At 39.8% G+C, this 21,674-nt stretch overlaps 2 protein-coding genes across 4 annotated transcripts in view; one reads left to right on the forward strand and one right to left on the reverse strand.

Moving 5' to 3' along the window:
• The window catches only part of LOC311619414 (cytochrome P450 4V2-like), a 171,126-nt gene that overhangs the window by 70,163 nt on the left and 79,289 nt on the right, over positions 1-21,674 (forward strand). Inside the window, exons 9-11 of one of the 2 annotated variants that reach the window (XM_084877721.1) lie at positions 2,429-2,563; positions 2,654-2,833; positions 4,205-6,392. The exons of the other annotated variant lie outside the window; for it this stretch is intronic. Of the exons in view, the coding sequence (XP_084733847.1) occupies positions 2,429-2,563; positions 2,654-2,833; positions 4,205-4,377 (488 nt within the window). The 3' untranslated portion in view covers positions 4,378-6,392. Of the gene's footprint in view, positions 1-2,428; positions 2,564-2,653; positions 2,834-4,204; positions 6,393-21,674 lie in introns of those variants that run through there. 2 annotated transcript variants of the gene reach the window in all.
• Positions 6,518-21,434, reverse strand: LOC311619420 (uncharacterized protein). 2 transcript variants are annotated; one of them, XM_084877742.1, is made up of 4 exons: positions 18,912-21,434; positions 18,246-18,304; positions 14,408-14,532; positions 6,518-7,282 (listed from the first exon to the last, which is right to left on the reverse strand). In XM_084877742.1, the coding sequence occupies exons 1-4, from the start codon at positions 19,129-19,131 to the stop codon at positions 7,276-7,278; spliced, it is 411 nt and encodes a 136-aa protein (XP_084733868.1). In that variant the 5' UTR covers positions 19,132-21,434; the 3' UTR covers positions 6,518-7,275. The 2 variants fall into 2 exon arrangements, with proteins under 2 accessions (XP_084733868.1, XP_084733867.1); XM_084877741.1 differs by having other exon boundaries at positions 6,629-7,282; positions 14,408-14,568.

Raw genomic sequence — 21,674 nt, forward strand, 5'->3', positions numbered from 1 at the left:
TTTATCCTGCTAGTTCTCAAGCTTTTTGCTAATTGTGCCTCACTTCTCTTCTATCCCCAGTATTAGTTCTAAAATTTCTTTGAGCAACTGATCTTTGGATATTGAGAAGTAAGTATTCATTCCTCTTTTTCTTTTTTTCACTGAGGTACACTTCACATTTAGTTTCATTATAGTAAAGCAACTGGTACACTTTTAATGTTTAATTGATCATTATCTTTTCTTTCCAGTAAAACAAACAAAATATTTTAAATAAACGGGAACAAGATTACAATAGTGAATGAATGTTCCCAATAAGATTCTGCAGGTCCGCTCTTCTCCCATTGAGTGGCAGGGCCCAGGCCATCATTAGGAGATTATTTTATTTTAAAAGTATCATCTTAAACTGCATGGAAGCCCAGTAACATCACAACTAAACATACCAAAGGGGAAGCCTTGCTATCAAAATACCCACTTCACTACCCCAAACATCTCATATCCACACTTTGACCTTCTTTAAACCCAAATTTATGTTTTAGTTTCAAAAAATGTTCCATACAAGAGGAAGTAGACAGGTGTATGTTGGTAAATGCTAACTGTCCCCCTTCACAGAGACACAGTGTAATCTGTGTGCTCAATGTACAGGGAAAGGAGGGAAAAAGCTAGAATTCTGTGCACTGCTTCAGGGGCTGAGCCTCCAGCCTCCAGCGGAGCAATGTAAGCAGAAGGTTTTTCTTTCCCATGGAGCACAGGGGCATTGATTCCATAAAGTGTTTGTTGAGTCAGGAAGGGATAAAAGTGAATTTGGACTTGTATGCACGCATATATGCCTAATCAATGGAAACAGACACCAGGTGGGTGAGGGTGTAATAGAAGGGATATGAATGCAATGGGGGAATAAGGACACATATGTAATACCTTAATCAATAAAGAAAAATAAATAAACAAAAGTCAATGGAAAAAAATACTTTTAAAAGTTAAAAAAAAAAAAAGTAAATTTGGAACACACAGCGTTAGAGATTCTTTTCCCACTGTATTCAGCTCAAGGTATTTCCCCCAAATAAGTTGAGAACCAGGATGTAAGGGAGAGAAAAGACTTCAAGAGCACAATGACTGAGCCTATGAGTAAAACAAAAAAAAACAAGAAAACCAGGTTGTAACTTGCTCCCCGTGACTGGAGGAAACTTTAAAAAGAAGTTTGGAGTCCATCAGTGTTCCTTAGTTCCTTCTCCTTCAGCCTTACCAACTTCTTCATTGGTAGCTTTCAATCCTCTCCCTCTCCCCCTCCATCATCTTCACCTTCTCTTCTCCTTCCCCTTCTTCATCTTCCATATCAGGAAGCAAGTAGTAATGAATTGGATTTTACAAACACCACCTTGGAAGATCTCTCCACCTTATCTGCACCTGCATCAGAGTGGCCATAAACCACATTTTTGGTTCTCAGCCTCTTCCTGCTGGCTTTATCCTGCCATGGGTTTGAATATTTCATCAAATCCTTTCCAGATATTTCAGTGGACTTTGAAAATGCATCACGGCTTGCACTCAGATGAAATTCTTTGGGTGCACTTATTTTCTAGGGAAGGGTTTTCATTGAAATGAAAAGCTGTTCTGTGACCTGATTTATTACGTTTCAATTTTATCACTTCAACTATGGTTAAATAACGCAGTGCCTTTTCATCCATCTCCCCAAACAATGCAGGCATAGAGATGGTTGCAAATGTTGTTACTCAAAAAATTGGGATTTGGACCATCAATTCCTACCTCTTATAACAAACAATGGTTGGCAGAATTTGTTATATGTTGCTCTTCAGAATTTTCTCACTGGCTTTTTCACTGAGTTAGTCAATCTCATTTTTGTCTTTCTCAATATGTTCAGTTGCTTCCTGCTGTGTTTTTTCTCCCATTGGCAAGACCCAGAAGCCATTTGGATTTCTTCTTGAGGTGGAAATGGGGGGGCCAGGCTACGGGGAGAGCCCAAGAATCTGACCCAGGAGAAGATACACTTCTGGAAGAGGCTCTGAGAATTTAAAATTAAATGTTTTAAAGTTATAGTTTCATGCATTCACAATGTTATGCATCTGTCACCTCTATATAATACTAACCCATTTCAGCAGCCAAAAGGAAATCCTGCATCATTAATCAGCCACTCCCCATGTTCTCTTCCTCCAGGCCCTGCAACACCTATTTACTCTCTGTCTCTATGGATTTGTCTACTCTGAGTACTTCCTCCAAATTTAATGATACAACATGTGACCTTTTGTATCTTTTTAAAAAAATTTATTTAGCATTATTCTCTCATTTTATTTTGATTATACTAGTAAGAATTTTACTTTAACTGTTGGTATTTAGCATTCAGTGTATTAATGTTATAATATATTCTTTTTTGATATCTTATTTGCCAAGCTGAAATAGTTCTTTCACTTATTTTAATTCATGTATTTACTTTGACCAGGGAATTCTGATCGCCCTGTTACCTTAGAAGACCTGAAGAAACTTAAATATCTGGAGTGCGTTATTAAGGAGACCCTTCGTATTTTTCCTTCTGTGCCTATAATTGCCCGTGAACTTAATGAAGATTTTGATGTTGGTGAGAATTCTTTCATAAAAGTAGTGGGAAGGGTGGACTTTTCTGTGTGTGTGTCTCTGTTCTCATGACACATCAACTGCCTCATGACAGAGGGGTACATCGTCACGAAAGGCTCTCAACTACTCATCGTTCCCTACGCACTGCATAGAGACCCAAGATACTTCCCAGACCCTGAGGAGTTCAAGCCAGAGCGGTTCTTTCCCGAGAATTCGACGGGACGCCATCCATATGCCTATGTGCCCTTCTCTGCTGGACCCAGAAACTGTATAGGTTTGTATCCATCAGAATCGTTTGACCTTTTGGGTGCACATGGAAAGGGGTTTCTCACAATAATGTCTGAGATGTAGTGTCTCAGGTACAAATCTGTTAAAAAACCAAGTTGTTTTATTTTTTTTCCTCCACTTTACTATGACTGTTGTAAAGTATATCAGTTTTTTAGGGCTGCTGTAACAAAGCACCACAGACTTGGTGGCTTAAATGACAGTATTTCATTTTCTCACAATTCTGGAGGCCAGAAGTCCAAGATCAAGGTGTCTTCAGGGCTGGTTTCTTCTGAAGCCTCTCTCCTTGGCTTATAGATGGATGTCTTCTTCTTGTGTCTTCACATAGTTTATTCCTCTGTGTGTGTGTATGTGTTTCTAGTTAATCCCACTCAAGGATATGTTTTTATTGATTTTTAGAGAGAGGGGGAACCATTCACATGAGAGAAATATTGATTGGCTGCCTCCCATATATGCCCCAACCAGCAATCTATCCCACAACCTAGGTGTGTGTCCTGATGGAATTGAACGCACAACCTTATGGAGAATGTGATGATATATCAACCAAATGAGCCACCCAGCCAGGGCTTGATCTCTTCTTTTTATATAGACACCAGTCAGGTTGGATTAGAGCCCTTCCATAGAACCTCACTTTATTTGACTCACCTCTTTAAGGCCCCTATCCCCAAATGCAGTCACATTCTGAAGTACCGAGGGTTAAGAATTACTTAGGTGAAATTGGGAGAATACCATTCAGCCCATAATATATTATAAAGCATAACCAGTTTCATGGTAGAGTTTTAAAAAGTAGATTTTTGGATTGAAGAAGAATATAATCTATATGGTAGAAAGCATATTTATAACAATGAATTTATTTAACCTGTTTTTATTGCTTTTAAGAATTGCTTTTTTCAAAACCAAATAGAAAATGCCCACCATATGACCAGCAGAAGTACATACACAAAATGAAAGCACACCACCATGCATTAGAAGCACTTTTGGCTTTAGTATCTCTGACATTTTATTGTTTATGTAAATGCAGGCATTGGTGCAATGAGGCCTGGTAACTATATAGTAAACTACATGAAAGGTCCAGGAGGAGAGCATTCTAGAGCAGTGGTTCTCATGCTTCAGTGAGCCAGGATTCATCTGGGTGCTGCGGGGGCTAGATTCCTTGTCCCCAGAGCTATTCAGATGCTCTTGTGGGAGCAGGGAAGGGCACTCAAGAATCTTTATTATTAGGAAGCATCCTGAGTGGCACTGGTTCGCCCAGGGCCTACTGTGAAAATCTAGCATCACTTGCTTCCTCTGATAGAAACTGTTCTTTCTCCCATTTGGGATAGATCTGTAATAAATTCATGTTATTTTCATTGATTTGAAGGTCAAAGGTTTGCCATGATGGAAGAAAAGGTCATTCTTTCATGCATCCTGAGGCATTTTTGGGTCAAATCCACCCAGAAAAGAGAAGAACTTGGTCTGGCAGGAGAGCTGATTCTTCGTCCTTCTAATGGCATCTGGATCAAGTTGAAGAGGAGAAACACAGATGCATCCTAACTGTATTATTGGGCTGTGCCCTCGTCAGAATAAGGTCTTTTTTTAAGAGAAACTTTGTATTTACAATGTGTAGACCATAAATTTAATAGTCTGAATCCCTACACCTAATTTTTTCTTATCCACACTTACCTTGGTGTCAAGTCTTCCAAAGAGAGAGTTTTTATATTTTCATCACCACCATTTCCTTACCCTTGGTCTTGATCCCAAAAGGTGAGTTAACTGATGTCCATACTCAAATAAACATATACATTTCTCAACAGAGGGACCCATAGGCCAATTCAAGTTCAATTGACAAACCCAAAGGATATAAGTTAGTTGAGATTCTAGAACTTTTTAAGTTATTCTTGTTGAACACAAATATACTTATGTACATATACATTTCATTTGAAAAAGTAATTTAGTACTCAGGCTTGAGTTTAGGTTTTAAAAATTATATTAGGTTTTAATATTTATGATGATACTTTTTAGATTTTATCAAGGAGAGATCATTTATTAGTTGACTCATAGTTTCTGTGCCTATTTCCCTTTTAACCGTGTACTTATGGCCTTCATTTCATTTCATCCTACATAACCTCACAATTACTTTTACACATCATGTATTATCAGGAGAGAATCCTCTTGATGATCTCCAGTCCTTCATAATGGCTTTTGGAGCTGGAAGCACCTTAGTCCTTATCAGGTTATACTCTTTCATTTGAACGTGATAAGATCAATCAGGGTTAAGTTTCTATCCAAAATCATACCATCAGTGGGTGAAAGGGCTGGAAATAGATAGAGGTCTAAATCTTTACTACAATAAGCTAATGCTTTATGAAACTCGGGTCTGTAACTGTGTGTATCGTTAGAACACAGATCTTCCAGAATTCTCCTATCATTAAGGAGAAGAGAAGTCGCACACATATAGTAATCCAGCACTTAGTTTAGGGTGAAACTACTGTTAATTTCAATCCTCCAGAAAATACCAAAAATGAATTATAATGTAAATTATGGTCTTGGTGCTATTATAATGTGTCAATGTAGGTTATCAATTGGAACAAATGCACTGCTCTGGTGGGAGATGTTGATAATGGGGGGGTCTGTGGGTATGTGGGGGTAGAGAGTGTAAGGGAAATCTCTACACCTTCCCCTTTCAAACTGAGACACCCTCCATTCTTCTGTGAACCTAAAATCACTCTAAAGAAATGACATCTTAATAATAATTTTTTAAAGTTCATTTATCTCAAAATCTTTCAAAAAATTTTATATTAGGAACATCGAAGTGATTATTTTAAGCTTAAATTCAAATATAAACACTAAGTATATAGGACATAATAAAATTTCTCACATGAAGAAGACACTGTGTCATGGGTCCATGTCATCGGTGAACATAAAATGAGGGCCCTAAGTCAGACCTACCATTACAACTGTTATTGAATGGTTCAGTCACCTCATTAAGGAAATCATCGTTCACCCAGGTGAGAAAGTGCACAAGATTTCAGTGAAAATCCAGACACCACTTCATTGAGCTTCATTATTCTGGTGGGTGTCTCAGTTTGGGTATTCTTCAAAAGACTAATGTTACTGAAAATAAAACAAAAATGGAAAAATATTTTATTCTTCCAAATGCAAGATGATAAGACATCCCCACTTGGAGACTGCCTGAGGCATTCAGCTAAGGACATCAGTTAACTCACCTTAGAGCTGGATGGAGTCCCCACTTTGCCAAGGCCTGGTGGTTCTGTGAATTTTGCCAACTCGATTTTTCATCAGTAAAATGACAGCGTGAGAGAGGGGTGAGAGGACAATAGGGGTGTAGGAATTAATGACTTCTCTCTTTTGTAATGCCTAGCAACTCCCAATTTCCTGGTTTATTCACACTGTTATATCTTGGATGTAATATATGTAAGACGGTGTATTTTGAGGTAAGCTAAAGAGAAAAATGCTTAAATATTAAACACAAAAACTTAATGATTCATTTGGATGGGGTTGTTTTGTTTTATCATTGTTTTTGAAATAAATCTTTGATATTTTGTTTGCTTTTTTTTTGTGAATGAAGAGGGCAGAGAGTTAAAATTCAAAGGCTAGTCATTTGAACTTATTTCCCCATTCCCATTGGATTTCATGTAGCTATAGTTTACTATACAAATCTAGAACATCTGAACATATTTCTAAATATAAAAGTTAGAATTTTTTCCTACCATTTTTTTAAAAAAGCGAACACAGATTAATCATTAGAGAACAAATCATTCTACATTCTTATATAATAGATTTATCCCTGAACTATTTCATTTTTAAAAATATATACTTTATTGTTTTTTTACAGAGAAGAAGAGAGAGGAATAGAGAGTTAGAAACATCGATGAGAGAAAATCGATCAGCTGCCTCTTGCATACCCCCTACTGGGGATGTGCCCGCAACCAAAATACATGCCTTGACCATAATCAAACCTGGGATCTTTCAGTCCGAAGGCAGATGCTCTATCCACTGAACCAAACCGGTTTCAGCGAAGTACAAGTAGTTTTGTTTTGTTTTTGTTTTGAATATGGGGTCAGATTAGAGCATCCTTTAGGCTGGGAATGGAATAATCAGGCCAATTTTAATTGTTTCAAAATTACCAATTTTAAAAGGTAGAACTTTTCATGAAGAAAACTATAAATATTTATTATAGAAATGTTTCATGGGTTAAAAGGAAATGTTGGTATCAAGTTGATGAAACTAATTTTCAGGAATCCCCATTTTGCCCTCCGCCAGATAATGTCATGTCCATGGGCTCAATCGCCTGTGCTCTGGGTTTGGAAACTGCCCCATTGCCCAGAAGACAAAGTGACAGCAGATGTCATCTGTGCATCTGCCCTGGCATTCCTCCGCATTCTTGGTGACAGTGCTATCTCCTTGTCCAGGCCCTCATAAACTTCTGTGTCACAGACTGGAAAAAAAGCAGAAAAGATGCTATCTTTCAGACTCTGGGGCCACATGGAGACTTTTTCCTGTAGCCACTGTCCCTCCTGGCTTACCTTCTCAACTCCTTCACCCACTTTCCTCAGATGTTGTTTTTATTTTAATCTCCTTCATTCCTACTCTCGCATGGAAACAGAAAAGGAATGCCCATGTCCTTCTTACAGGGACACAATATTAGACTGGAAATTCTTTCTGCGATTTGCTGATCCAACCTCGCTTGTCTCCTTAACATCAGTGACTGGCTGATTGACTAACCAACTAAGACAAGTGACATCTCAACAGTTGCTGCCTTTGGTTTGAATTAATAGGTTTAATAAAAACTTTCCTCTAAAAATTTCAGCTGTGAAGGAGGGAAAAATGAATGCTGAATACTGATGTAATAAGATAGGGCCTGTAAGATACATTTGGGTAAACTATGGTGGGGCTAAGAGGCATACACACCTGCATGCTAACTTTGACTCCACAGAGAAAGAACTTCATTAGGAGACTTTATTTCCATATGTCAGGGTTTTCTTTTATAGCCATAATGTCATGTGACCGTACATATATATCACAATATATGTATGGTCAATATGTATATACAAATATATGTGTGTGTGTGTGTGTGTGTGTGTGTGTGTGTGTGTGTGTTTAGAAATCTTCATGTTTTGTGTCTTTTTTTTTTTTTTTTTCTTTAGAGGGGAAGGGGATGGAAGGAAAAGAGAAAGACGTCTATGTGAAAAGAGACACATTGATTGGTTGCCGCCTATATCTGCCCTGATCAGGAATCGAACCCACAACCTTTTGGTGTAGGGACAACACTACAACCAACTGAGCCAGAGGCCAGGGCAATAGCTAGTATTTACTCATTCTAGTAAGGGTTTTTACCACTTACGTGGTGTAGGCATTGATTGAAAAAATGTCCAGAAATGGCTCCTGTCATGTCTACCCTCAGCAGCGTTTCTCTAAAGCTGTCTTTCAGGATGCAAGTAAACCTGTTTTGTTTTGTTTTTTGTGTGTGTTTTTAATAACAACATTACTGGGTGGATATTTATATTTTAAAATAATGCATCTCGGGGGTTTTTCTTTTTTTGTTTTCCATCACCATTTATTCCCCCCTACACCCTCTTCCCCTTCCATCCCCCTACACCCCATGATCACCACACTGTAATGTCAGCATACGGAAAGCAAAGAGAAGGAAGTAAACTATTGTGTCTCCTGCCAAAAGAAATACTTTCTTAGCACGACTGTGAGTGTGGTTGTTTTCAGCCCAACATCCCCACATTTAAAAGATCACATGTAATAATCCTGCTTCCTGACAGGAAATGGGTGTGGGCAGCCTATAACCTGCAGGTTAATGCAGCCTACTGTCTGTCTTTGTATAGCTCCGAGCTAAGAATGGTTTCCATATTTTAATGGCTACATTTTAAACAGTTATATATACATACTTATGGAATATCCATGACTTTGTCTCCAGACCTATAAAGCCTAAAATATTTATTCTCTGCCTTGTCAAGAAAAAGATTGCCCACTCTTGTCGCAGAATCCAGAAGAGTGAATTTTGTGTCTTCAGGGCGCTATGGAATTATCTGGGAATGCAGCAATAACACACGAAAATGCCGATCACTTAATTTGGCAGGAAAGCTTTATTATTAAGTTTCCAAATTCCCCCTTGCCTGTTTGGACAGAGAGTTGGCTTGCAGAATGAAGGGTTTCAGGCCTGATTCCCATCCAGGGTATGTACCTCCGTTACAGGCTCAATCCCCAGCCTGGGTGGGGTGCATTGGGAGGCAACCTGTCCATGTGTCTCTCTCATATTGATGTTTCTCTCTCTGTGTCTCTTCCCCTCCCTTCCACTCTCTCTAAAAATCAATGGAAAAAATATCCTCAATGTGGGTATTAACAACAACAAACTTTTCAAGTTCAACATGCTTGAAGCTCTGGATTGAATCCTGCCACCAACTGGTCCAACTGACAAGCCCCTGTGTCTGTCCCTCCAGGACATGTACCAAATAGTGCTGTCCCTGTGCGCTGAATGGAGACCGGTGTTCTGAAAGCCCACATAGTGGTCACCTTTGCTCCAGTCAGTGTTACAACCGAAGTAAAGTCTGTTGAAATGCACCATGAAGCTTTGAGTGAAGCTACTCCTGGGGACAAGGTAGGCTTCAATGTGAAGAATGTGTCTGTCAAAGAGGTTGGCTGTGGCTATGGGGCTGGTGACAGCAAAAATGACCCACCAGAGGAAGCAGCTGGCTTCACAGCTCAGGTGATTATCCTGACCCACCGAGGCCAAATCAGTGCTGGCTCTTCACCTGTGCTGGATTGCCACCCAGCTCCCGTTGCTTGCAAATCTGCTGAGCTGAAGGAGAAGCTGGATCAAAATTCTTGGAAAAAGCTGGAAAATGGCCCAAAGTTATAGAAATCTGGTGATGCTGCCCCCGTCAATATAATTCCTGGAAAGCCCCTGTGTGTTCAATTTCTCTGATTATCCTCTGGGCCATTTTGCTGTTTGTGACATAAGACAGACAGTTATTGTGGGTGTCATCAAATGGTGGACAAGAAGGCAGCTGGTGCTGTCAGTCACCACATCTACTCAGAAAGCCCAGAAGGTCAAATGAATATTATCCCCAATAACTGCCACCCGGTCTTATTCAGGGGTGGGAGAACGGGCTCAGAACTGTTTTTATCTATTGGCCATTTAGGTTTAACCTTCAGGAGGAAAGGAGAATGTTTTGTGGACCATTTGGTGGTGGTGGTGGTGGTGGTGGTTTGTGTATGTCAGTTTTTAAGTTATTAGTTTTTTAAATAAGTACTTTTTCATGGTAACAATTTGACCAAAATCTGTCACAGAATTTTGAGACCCATTTGAAACAAAGTTTCATGAGGGGAAAAAAGAATGAAAGATGACCCAAGATTAGAACTACAGATGGCTGTTTCAGAACTCTTACACAAAGAGAAACATGGGGGGCGGAGGGGGCGAGCGGAACTCACTGAAGGTGACAGTGAGAGAACAGTTGGTAAAGGTAAATTTGAAGCTTAGCCCCATAGAAACTCATCTGAGACTTTTGGAGAAGAAAGAAGCCAGCACTTTCTGTGTTGATATTCTATAGAACAGAAAGATAAGGGGCAGTTGGACTTGGAAGGGGTTGTTATATAAAATGCTAAGGAGCTATTGTGACATTCTATCTGGCAGGCAGTTATTCAGATATTTTTATTTGCTCTGTTGCTAAGGTTTTATGTTCCATCTGGGAATAAAGAGTTCTTAGTTGCTTTCTTGAGTTTCCAATTTAAAATTAAGTACATCCCAGCTACACAAAAAGCACATATTTATGATGTTCTGCTTTTTATGAAGCTCAATGTAAAATGGCAAATTTATGCCAAGACTGTTTTTCATGGAAAACTGATATGTGAAATTATGTAAGTACCTTATATTCTTCTATTATTTAACCATGAAACCCCATCTCTATTTTAAAGCCCCAATAAAAAGGCTATAATGATAACTCTCCAACCCTATTGAGAGAAGCAGAAAGACTGGAATGAGAGAAATACTTTCTTGGGAAACTGAATAACATTTTCCTAAATTTGGTTTAGCTAGTTAGAGAAATCTCTAAACCCAATGAAATAAATTAAAGATTCTAATATTATTTTCCTCTGTTTAAATGAAAGTGGATAAAAGTCTTAATTGCATACAAATCCTCTGAGATTAAATACAGCTTCCTTCCAAACTGACAGTAAGTATTCTAAAAAACCTTTTTCAGTGAATACCATTGCAGTTTAGAATCCTCATGTTAGCTACTGTTACGTAAAGACTAGAGGCCCGGAACACAAAATTCGTGCACGGGAGGGGGGGTTCCCTTCAGCCCAGCCTGCACCCTCTCCAATCCAGGTCCCCTCCAGGGATGTCCAACTGCACCTTTAGGCCTAAACCTGCAGTTGGACATCCCTCTCACAATTCTGGACCATTGGCTTCTAATTGCTCACCTCCCTGCCTGCCTGGTTGCTCCTAACTGCCCCCTACACAGCTGGCCTGGTCAATCCTTACTGCCCCCCCACCCCCCCACACCCCCTTCCCCCGCCAGCCTGGTCACCCTTTATTGCCCCCTCTGCTGGCCTGGTAGTCCCCAACTGCTCCCCCTACTGGCCTGGATGCCCACACAGCCTGCTGCTCGGTCTATTGGTTGTCCCTCACTAAAACCCCTGCTGGCCTGATTGCCCCACACAGTCTGTTTGGTCATCCTTTCGGATGTGATGGTCATTTAGGCATATATATATATATATATATATATATGTGTGTGTGTGTGTGTGTGTGTGTGTGTGTGTGTGTGTGTGTGTGTATGTATATGTATATGTATATATATATAAAACTTCTGAATTACTATCATGGGTCCTGATGTCCACTGAACCTGCAGCCAAGCAGATTCCTTGCCCTGCACCAAAACTGTGCGATGAGCCTAGGGCAGGACTCCAGACACCTGCGACCCCACAGGTCGCCCAGGCACAGCCAGCCTGAAACCTGTGGCCATTCCAGGGTTACCAAAGCAAGAGAAAAAATGAAAAGATGCATTGCCATTCTCTCAAGTTCAAATATATGACCGCTTTCTTAGAAAAACGGATGTTATACAGGTTGATATTTGGGGTAGAGTATCTTTGCTGGAGGCCTTCCTTGTACCCTGGAATGTTTAGCAGTGTCTCTGATATCTACACACTGGATACTAATAGCATCATTCCCCAAGTTGTAACAACTGAAAAAAAAAGTCTCCAGACATTGTCAAATGCCCCCTGGAGAAATGACAAAATTGCCCTGGGTGAGAATCAGGAGGAACCACTGGGATCACCCCCTCTGGGTTCTCTGTAAGATTCTTCTCTGGAGTCAAGGGAAGATCACTGTCTGAATGTGCTTTTCCTTTCTGCAACTCATACCCTGTAGTGCTAAGGTCATAAATAATAGAGACTCACTAAGCATGTGTGGACTAAAGACAAGAAGATTTGCCCAGAGCACTACCCCTCTGTCATCTTTCTCAACACTCCCTTCCAAATATCTGTGGGAATATGGACTTGGAGCAGAAGCTACTCTTAGGGAGACTCTTTATTCATTCACACTGAGCTGAGAAATGCACACCTTACCACTTATTACATGACCACATTGCTTTAAGGAGTGTCCAGAAATGGTCCTTGTCTGTGGCACTCTCGGCAGAGCTCCTGTAACACTGTCTTTCAAGAAGCAACCAAAACTGTTTTGAAAAGCAGAGTCACTTAGGAAGTAGAGGAATAAATGCACATTGAGGAAATGTCTAGCATTTTTGCACACTAAAAAACAGAGCCAGCAATAAGACAAACAGGGCAGCTTCTCTGACTCTTGCTGGAAAGAACATTCTTAGAGGCAATACACTAATATTTAATGGTATTTGTAATGCCAAACTTCAGTCTTGTTTTCCTTTCCACTCACATTTTTAAGTAAAGAAAGTCAGTCATATCAAAGAGTTAATGATGTTTCCTGAGGTCCTAAACTTTGGGGGCATTATGTTCCTCTCCAATGATTATTTTTATATATGCTTTCATTTACTTATGAAATTATGACCTCTTTAGGAGGTCACAGTTGGATTTCAGGTCAGGACACATAACCCAGTTACAGTCTTGACCCCCAGTAAAAGGCATGCAGGAGGCAGCTGATCATTGATTCTCATCATTAATGTTTCTATCCTTCTCTCCCTCTCCCTTACTCTCTCTGTAATCAAATAAACAAAAAAGAAATTATAGCCCTGGCCAGTTTGGCTCAGTGGATAGAGTGTCGGCCTATGGACCAAAGGATCCTGTGTTTGATTCCAGTCAAGGACACGTACTTTGGTTACAGGCTACTCCCCAACCTGGGCCATGATTGGGGCACCAACAGGAGGGAACCAATCCATGGGTTTCTCTCATATCGATGTTTCTCTGTGTCTTTCTCTATCTCTTCCAGTCTCTCTGAAAAAATCAAAGGAAAAATATCCTTGGGTGAGAATTAACAACACAAAAGAAATTATGTCAGTCATGAGAGTTGAATCTACATATGGTGTTTATCTTGCTTATTACCTCCTTCTAGTCCACACCTGATGAAAGGCTTTTTTCCATCTTTTTTTAAAAAATATTTTTTTTATTAAATTATTATCTGTGTACATATTTAACATTGCCCCCCCCATACATACCCTCCCTCCCCAGAGTTTTGTGTCCATTGGTTGTACTTATATTTTTTTCCATCTTTAATGTCAATCTTAATAGTAATTTCATTATTAAGAAAGATTATCGAACCTAGCTCAACTGTATTTAAAAACCTAATAACTCTCACATCAAATCTGGTTTTCTGCACAGGTTTAATATGCAGAATCAGATGATTGTCTAAGTACTATTTTTTTATTTAAATAGAGTGAAGATTAAAAAAGAATTATAAATGTGGAAATGGGAATGATGAAGAAACATTCATTCTGGACATTGATCAAAATTAAAGAAAAGTACAATCAAACTATGGCTGTTTTTAGGCAACTTTATGACCTAATAACATTTTTAATTACCAACTATTTTTTCAGTGCTCTTAGTTTTCCAAATTACCTGTTATAAATATAAACTCACTCCCCATATGTACCCTAGATGACCCAACTGTCTTACTATAAGTACCATTTAGACTTGGCCCCTCCCAGGATCACAAGTTCTGGGTCTTATTCAATTATAGTCTCAACAAAATCTTGCTTTCCATTCTATTTTCTTAAGAAGATGCTATCGACAGTTGTGACCATGAGTCCTTGTGCTGGTGAAATACACACCTGTTATTAAATCCCTTAGTGAAACAATCGCTTCACCTGACAATCCACAAGCATTTTCCTTGTAAACCTTTGATAGAAAATGACTAGCTTCTACTACTGCAAGTGAATGCAGCACTTGATTAAAATGCAGATTTCCAACCCTTTGGTTCAGTAGGTCTGGGCATCAGCCTAAGAAATTACTTATGGAAGATCCACTCTAGGTGATTCATTGAACCCCATTTGAGAAGCATTCCCCTGTGAGATGCTGCACCACTGTGCACACATCTGCTTCCATTTTGAAAACTGACTGGCTTCTCCAATCAGGAAACACCACCTTTTACCTTTTGACGGTGCCATTAGGTGAGCTTGCAGGGAGAAAGCTGAACAGCAGGCACCTGGAGTGGAAGGTGCACATCACCTGGCAGTGAGGGGCGCTCGGGGTGTACATGGCGGTCCCTTCCCTCCTCTGAAGAAGACATGGCATAGAGTTGAGTCCGGCATCCTGTGATATTATCATTGAAAACACAAACGTCAATTTGGAAGAAATGCAAATAATGCTTTTACTGTAACTGTATCTGTGTTCTGATCCTTCTTAATTCCTCCATGGAATACCCAAAGATCTGTACGACATGACTTTAAGTAGAGAGGCAGAATATAACATATGAAGGCCTCTATTTGAACAAGGTATGATGCAAAGGCATTTTATGGGCACTTCTATATGAAAAAAGCACTGGGGTGGATTTTTGTTAAATCTAATAATAAATTGCACATAGAATATTGCCAAGAAAACTCAATCCTAGCTTGGCCTCTCCCTGTTGCTTGACATGCTATGAAAATATCCTGTCTTAAAAATAATGATGTATGGTCTCTTTTCAAAACACTTTCTTAACAAATATCCCCCTAGATTCTCACAATAGTCCTGTAAGGGAAGCTAGAGACAGGCTTGATCAGTTGCATGTGACTTTTTACTTTTATTTTTTTTTAAAGCAGTTAAGTACCTGGGTTCCAGGGCAGTACCAACTTATCCATGACCCACAGGGCTAATGAGTGTCCAGGGACATAAATCCAGCCCTTCTGACCTCCCATCTTGTTCCCTTTATTGTCCAATATTAAATGTTCTTCCTCGTCTCAGTTTAATCAAGCAAATTATCCGTTATTGGGCACTTATTACTTTAGGAATGAGTGCAAGGCAGTGTTGGCTCAGTCTCTACAAGCTCTGTTTTTAGATCATTTAAGCAAATGAATGTATATGCCAAACTGAAAATATATTTGGAGATATTTTGCTGTTTGGAATTGTTCCTAGTTCCAAAGATGCCTGCATCCCACTTATTATTATTGTTATCTTTACTCTCATACTCTTGGTTTTACCTTGAAAGACCCACTTCAATAATAAGCTTTATCAACTCCAGTAGTGCATTCCCTCTGGCTGGTCAACTGTCCGTTAACCACAGGATCTTCCCGAACAACCTTGTCCATGGCTTAGGGCAGCAGTCATGCTTCAATGTTAATCATGTCTATGCTTGTATTGCCTTTCAGCTTAGACAGATGTATTGCATTCACACTCAGGCTTAAATTTCCTCTGCACTGTCCAACCCCTCTGAGGATTCTAGCCCTGGGCTGTATTCTGACAACCCAGCCTAAGAAAATTGCTTCTCTCCCTCTCAGAGGTGTGGCTAAAAGGACTTGCCTTTGGATAAGGTTTATATTTAGGAAGAACAGAGATCTCATTAGGTGAGAGCTTCTGGGAATACAAGTGCCAAGAATGCAGGAGTGGCCTGCTTCTGAGGTGACTGATGTTTTGGGCTGATTCATAATTACTAAGCTGCCATCTTCCCCATCTCAATGCTCAGAAAAAGTCAAACAATGTGTAGTTAGCCCGAGAGCCCGCATTCTGTGCCTGAGCCTTTGTCAACTGCCAGGTGCCTGGGCCGAGGGTAAGGCAGCTAGCAATACACTAACTTTGGAAAGAACCAGAAAGAAAGTTCTAGCGAGGTTCTTGTTTATCCTCATCAGCTGGTGATGATGATGATGATAACTTGATGAGAAGCTTTCTGTATTGCATGTAGAGTGTATGTAAAACAATGTGACCCAGGTTACCTCATAACATAAAGTTATGTATCATCACCCTGAGCTCTGTGTCTGTAGACTTTGGGCTATTTGGTTTTGCTTTTAAAAAATTTAAATTATAAGTAGATTAGGAAATCAAAGCACTCTGATTTTTAAAAGTTGGGTGAAGAATATGAAAAGATAATTTGCAAAAGTAAAACAAGTGACTGATTAAGTATATGAAAAATTGTTAAGAATCATAACTACAGGGAAATTAAACCAACTAGGTGCCATTTTACTCACCAGAGTAGCAAACATTTTAAATTATCTAAGTTCCCTGTGACTTTAGTTGCAAATGATAAAAAAGCAAACAAACAAAAAGCCTAGTTCAAAGTTCAAAGTAACCGAGTACAAATGAAATGTACCAGCTCAGACCCCAGCGTCCACGGTGAATCTGAATTCAGGCAGACCTGGGTGAGGGGCTCAGCTGACCCTATCATGACCCCATTTGTCTGCAGACCATTCCTCTGTTTCGGTGTCACCTTTGCTCCACATAATGGCAAAACTGTGTCAGGGCCCAAGCCTCTGTGTGCTCCCATGGCCCACGTCCAGTTTGAAGGAAAAAAATCAGCGTTCTCTCTGGCAGTGCAAACAGCAGTGCTGTTGCCAGGCAGTGGCTCTGAGAGGTCACCTCGGGCAGCAGGCTGTGTGCATTTCCTGGTCAGCCTGCCTGGGTCACAGCCACCAGCGCATGGGCTCACACTGAGAGGCAGCAGTTTCCCAGAGATGAGTGAGGCCACTGCTCCAGAGAGGTGCAGAGGTGCCGGGACAGGAACAGCTGAGGAACATCCCAGTCAGCCTACGTGGGAAATGATCCCTCCCAGGGGCTGGGGAGAAAGCCAGTTGTAGGAACAGCCTTTCTGGAAGTCAATTTCACAATGGAGAGCATGAAATCTTCCAAGTCCCCCCACCTTTCTACCTTGTATTTTATTTCTAAAAGGTTATTCTATCCAAATAATTAAATATGAGTGCAGAAATCAGCATACAAAAATAACTTGAATGAGGGAATACTAAGCTTCAAATAGTATGACATACAAATTCACACAAAAAGATAGCTACAAGTAGGAAATGTGAGTAATAAAAATATCTATATTGATAACATCTGTGTTTAATGTGTAAGTAGACACGTATAGAAAATAAATGAAAGATTAAACAAAAGAACTTTAAAAATAGCCATTTCTGAATGATGAGATATAGACAACATGTAGTTTCTCATTTTCTGCTTACTTGCAACTCCAATTTTCCTAGCATGAATATATACAATTTTTTTTCCAAAAAGAGAAAATGGTGGTGGCCATGGTCCAGAGCATCTCTGGCTTCTAATCCTCAGCATCCAGTGGATTTGTTTGTGGTGCTGATTATGGCTCTGAAGAACAATGAAGAGTGAGGGGACAGATGGAGAGTTGTTGTGGTTTAGAAAATAAAAGCTTCTTCCTGAAAAATTATCTCTCTTACAGACACAACCTTTACCCAAGAGGTGTTTATCTTAGCCATAGCCATACATCTGAGAAATAAGAAAATAGCACCGGGGTGCCATCATCCTAGCTCTACCAGGATTCATGGGAAACAGAATCATCCTAATTCCCTGAAAATTTCATGGAATGGAGACAGAGAGAGAAATAAGGTCAAAATCACTGGTTTGTTGAAACCAGAGCTAATCAAATGGTTGGCTTACTGAATTGGAGTGAAACCAGAAACTTTCAATTTGGAAATGGTTCCCAGGTTGCCTAAAAGAATGAAAGTATGTACTGTGAACCTGGTAGGATAGTCAGATTGGAAGCAGGTGATTTAAAATGCCTGGCGCTCTTGAATATTCAGGCAGAGTTGATTTTTAACTAATGTTGGTAGATGGCTGATTATTTTAGAGCTGCTTTGCAGAGAGTCCTGTCCAAACAGAAATTTCTGCCAACTCATACCCAGAGGCACTCTCACTCCTGGGCTCCTCGCCCTGAGGTGCCTGGGAAATGCTCCTCCCCCAAAGCTCTATGTCAGTAACTTTTTCCAGTGGTGCCTGATCCTTCCTAAGTTCCCTCCCACACCCTTAACTGGAAGTCTTGTAGGCAATCCACTCACCGCAGGAAACTGTAGCAAACAAGCAAATGAAATAAGCTGCTTGCTTGAAAGGAATCTTCCTAAAAGAGAAAGGGACACATCTGTGACTTTGCTGGGTGAGGTCTGTTTAACAGGAGCCTTAATCTAAGGTGACTTAGAGTTTCTTGTCAACGTGTGGACCGTGAATGGAATTCACACAATTACCAGCACAGAGAACACGGGTTTTCTACACATTCTGTGCCCCAGACTTGACACAAGATGCAAAGTGAGACATGCAGAGGAATAATCGTGTTCACTGCTCATTGGTCACCTGTGTTGTTTGTCATTATGGAAAGGGAATTGGTAGAAGGGAACTAAACAGTTGTGAATCCTCTGGATTTGAGTAGAAGGAAAATTATTGTAAAGAATGGCAATAATATCCCCTAAGAAAAGCTCTAAAAAATATTCAAGCACATTTATTAATTTTTAAGTCAGCCAATATTCTTTTTAGTTTAAAATAGCTAACACTTAAATATTTCCACATATAAGAACACCACTTTCTCCAACACCTTCTCAATAGAGGGGCAATAAAAACAAAACAAAACAAAACAAAAAAAAACTAGTGGCTTCTTCATAAAATAAAAAGCAGATTTAATTTTTTAAAACATGTTTTATTTGGAAGCAATGGGAATAATAGAAATTCTCTACCTGAAGGCACAGCTGCTTCTGAGCTTCTGGGCTGAGGGTCTCCTGCCTGTGACAACGTGCCACCCGTCTGCAGCCTTCCTGCTGGGCTCTGCAAGCCGTGTTCACTTGCCTTTGCTATTGACTTTAGCTTTCTGCCAACAGTTCCAGCATTTTGTCCTGTCAACATGATCCATAAACATGCCATTCCTGTGTACAGCTTGCCTAGAACCAACTCCAGCATGTAATAATTACAAGAGTTTTACCAAAAGGTTGGTGAAGCTTGGGGGGCTCAACAAGGGTGAGCCACATATATAGTTTACCTGTTGGAAAAGGCTAGTGGCACTTCCTCCAAACCTGAATAGAATTGTTAGCTGCCAGAAAGCTCAGGGCATTTTATTGCCTCTTGTTGGCCAAACACCTGAACAGCTGTAGGCAATTCCCCAAACTGAGGATGCTTCTGTACTCTACCCTTTGATACTTTACCCTTTGAAGTATATATTTCCACCTTGCCTTAGGATAAATTGTGTTGAATAAAAGCACGGGTCCTTGGTCAAGATAGAGTCTTTAGTTCCCTTTGGCTGCAGCTCCTCTGACCCCAATGCATTTCAAAATTATCTTTTCTCTCCGGACTCTATAATCATCTATGCACAGCCCCTTTCTCCAGAATGCTGAACCCTTTGTAAGGCTGGTAAAAGAACGCTCGCATTATGGTGGCCTGAACAAGAGTCATCAACACCAAGTATTGAATATATTAACTGTTTCACGTTGGGGTCATACAGCTCGTACCCAGGTTTCCTTTTTGAAAAATGTTTGTCACATCCTCCATTCTTTGGGGTCAAATGAAACTTAAATCTCATCTAAGGAGTCTTTTTCCATTGTAATTGCCTAGCTACACAACTGAATGACAGGGGTATGGATAGCTAAACCTGAAAGGATCTTCAGGCAAATGGTACCTATCCCATGAGCAAAGAATCTACTAACACTGAAATTTAAGTGCAGAAGGGAGTTGGCTGATGTCTAGGTCCTGCTCAAATCTAATTCAGAAAATAAGACGTAACATGGCTGACAAGCTATAATTCCCAGACCAAATCTGTCCCGGTGCTTCTTTTTGCGAATAAAGTCTTATTGGCACAAAGCCATGCCCATTCAGTCATAGATTATGGAGGCTTGCTTTCACCCTACAACTACAGTGAAGCAGTTGTAACAGAGACAGTAAGGCCCACAAAGCTGTGATCTGACCCTGCCTACATTGCTTAGTTGGTTGGAGCATCCTCCTGTACACCAAAAGGTTGTGGGTTCAGATCCCACTCAGGAGCATACTTGGGTTGTGGTTTCGATCTCTGGTCAGCGCACATTCAGGTGGCAAGTGATTAATGTTTCTCTTTCTTTTTCCCTCTTTCCTTTCCCTTTATTGATCTCTAAAATCAATAAATATCTTTGGGTGAGAATTATTTTTAAAAAGTAGGTTGGAAACCCAGTTTAGCACTTGTGGCATAGAGTTTGCACTTCTCTGTCAGGATATCTTGAGTGCAAAAAAACACACCAGTTTCTGAGGAGCCCATTTCTATCTTATTTTAATTTTTAAGAAAAAGTCTCCATATACACTGAAATACACCTCCTTGCAACTTCTATCCTTCCATCTTAGATTTATCTACTCCATCCACACAAAATAATTTATTCTCCTTTTTGTACTTTTAAAGACATATCCAATTTCAAACTAAAATCTCCTTTGTTTTCTATTCTTCAAAATTGCATTACATCAGTTTGGTTAGAAAATTAGATTTTCAGGGAGTTGATGCTTTAAGTAAATATTTAATGCATATTGCTGCACTGCAGAACTCTGTTTATTAAAAATGGAGGATAACAAGGCCAATAAAATAATTTCTAGTTATAATGAAGTAGCGTATTTCCAATATGCAAGCTGTGATGCCTTTTAGATTGAGGGTATCAATCAAGATACCAGCAATTTCTTTTTATTGTACTTTACATTTACTGAGTCCTATCTTTCCTGATCTTAGTCAACTTATATTTCATCAGAATAAAGACTGTGCTAAAAATCACATTTCTGTATAGAAACCTGATGCTAATGCTTTCTTTCCTTCAAAAGAAAAATTGTCATAGTGTTTAGATATGATTGTCTTATTTGAAGTTTGGTAGATACCCTGGACTGCCCGAAAGATGAACAAGTAGATCCAAGAGCACGTTAAGCCTGAAACATCACTGGAGGTAAAAGAAAAAAAAAAAAAAAGGCAAAACTGAAGCTGTCTTACTTCAGGCACATCATGAGCAGGCATTTACTTTGAAGAGATAATAATGCTGGGGAAAATCGAAGGCAGCAGGAAAGGGGAAGATCAAATATGAGATGAATTGAGTCCATAAAAGAAGCTGTAGGTAGGAGTCTACAGGGCTGAGCAGGGCACTTGAAAACATGATATTGTGAACATCACTCATTCATGGGGTTGTTAACAACTTATAACACACACACACACACACACACATAATGAGGGGCTAGAAATACATTTTTATCTTCTAGATATAGTCCAAGAATCTCTTCATTTGTGAGACAGGTCAGTAGTTGGTCCAGAAACTGATGTTCCACAGCTGTCTGTGACAATGAACAGACCATCAATCCAACAGTGCATCACCTGGAGAGATTTCTAGATGATAAATCCCTGGGTACCAGGTGGATGGTTGGGGGTTTTGCTGATTCCAAGATAATCGTAAGATATTTCCATTTCTCCTTTCTGTTAAACAAATGTTGTTCTTTCCACTTATTTTTCAGAG

The sequence above is a fragment of the Pipistrellus hanaki genome (genome assembly GCF_964339955.1).
Source record: "Pipistrellus hanaki genome assembly, chromosome: 3".
Classification (NCBI taxonomy): Eukaryota; Metazoa; Chordata; class Mammalia; order Chiroptera; family Vespertilionidae; genus Pipistrellus; species Pipistrellus hanaki.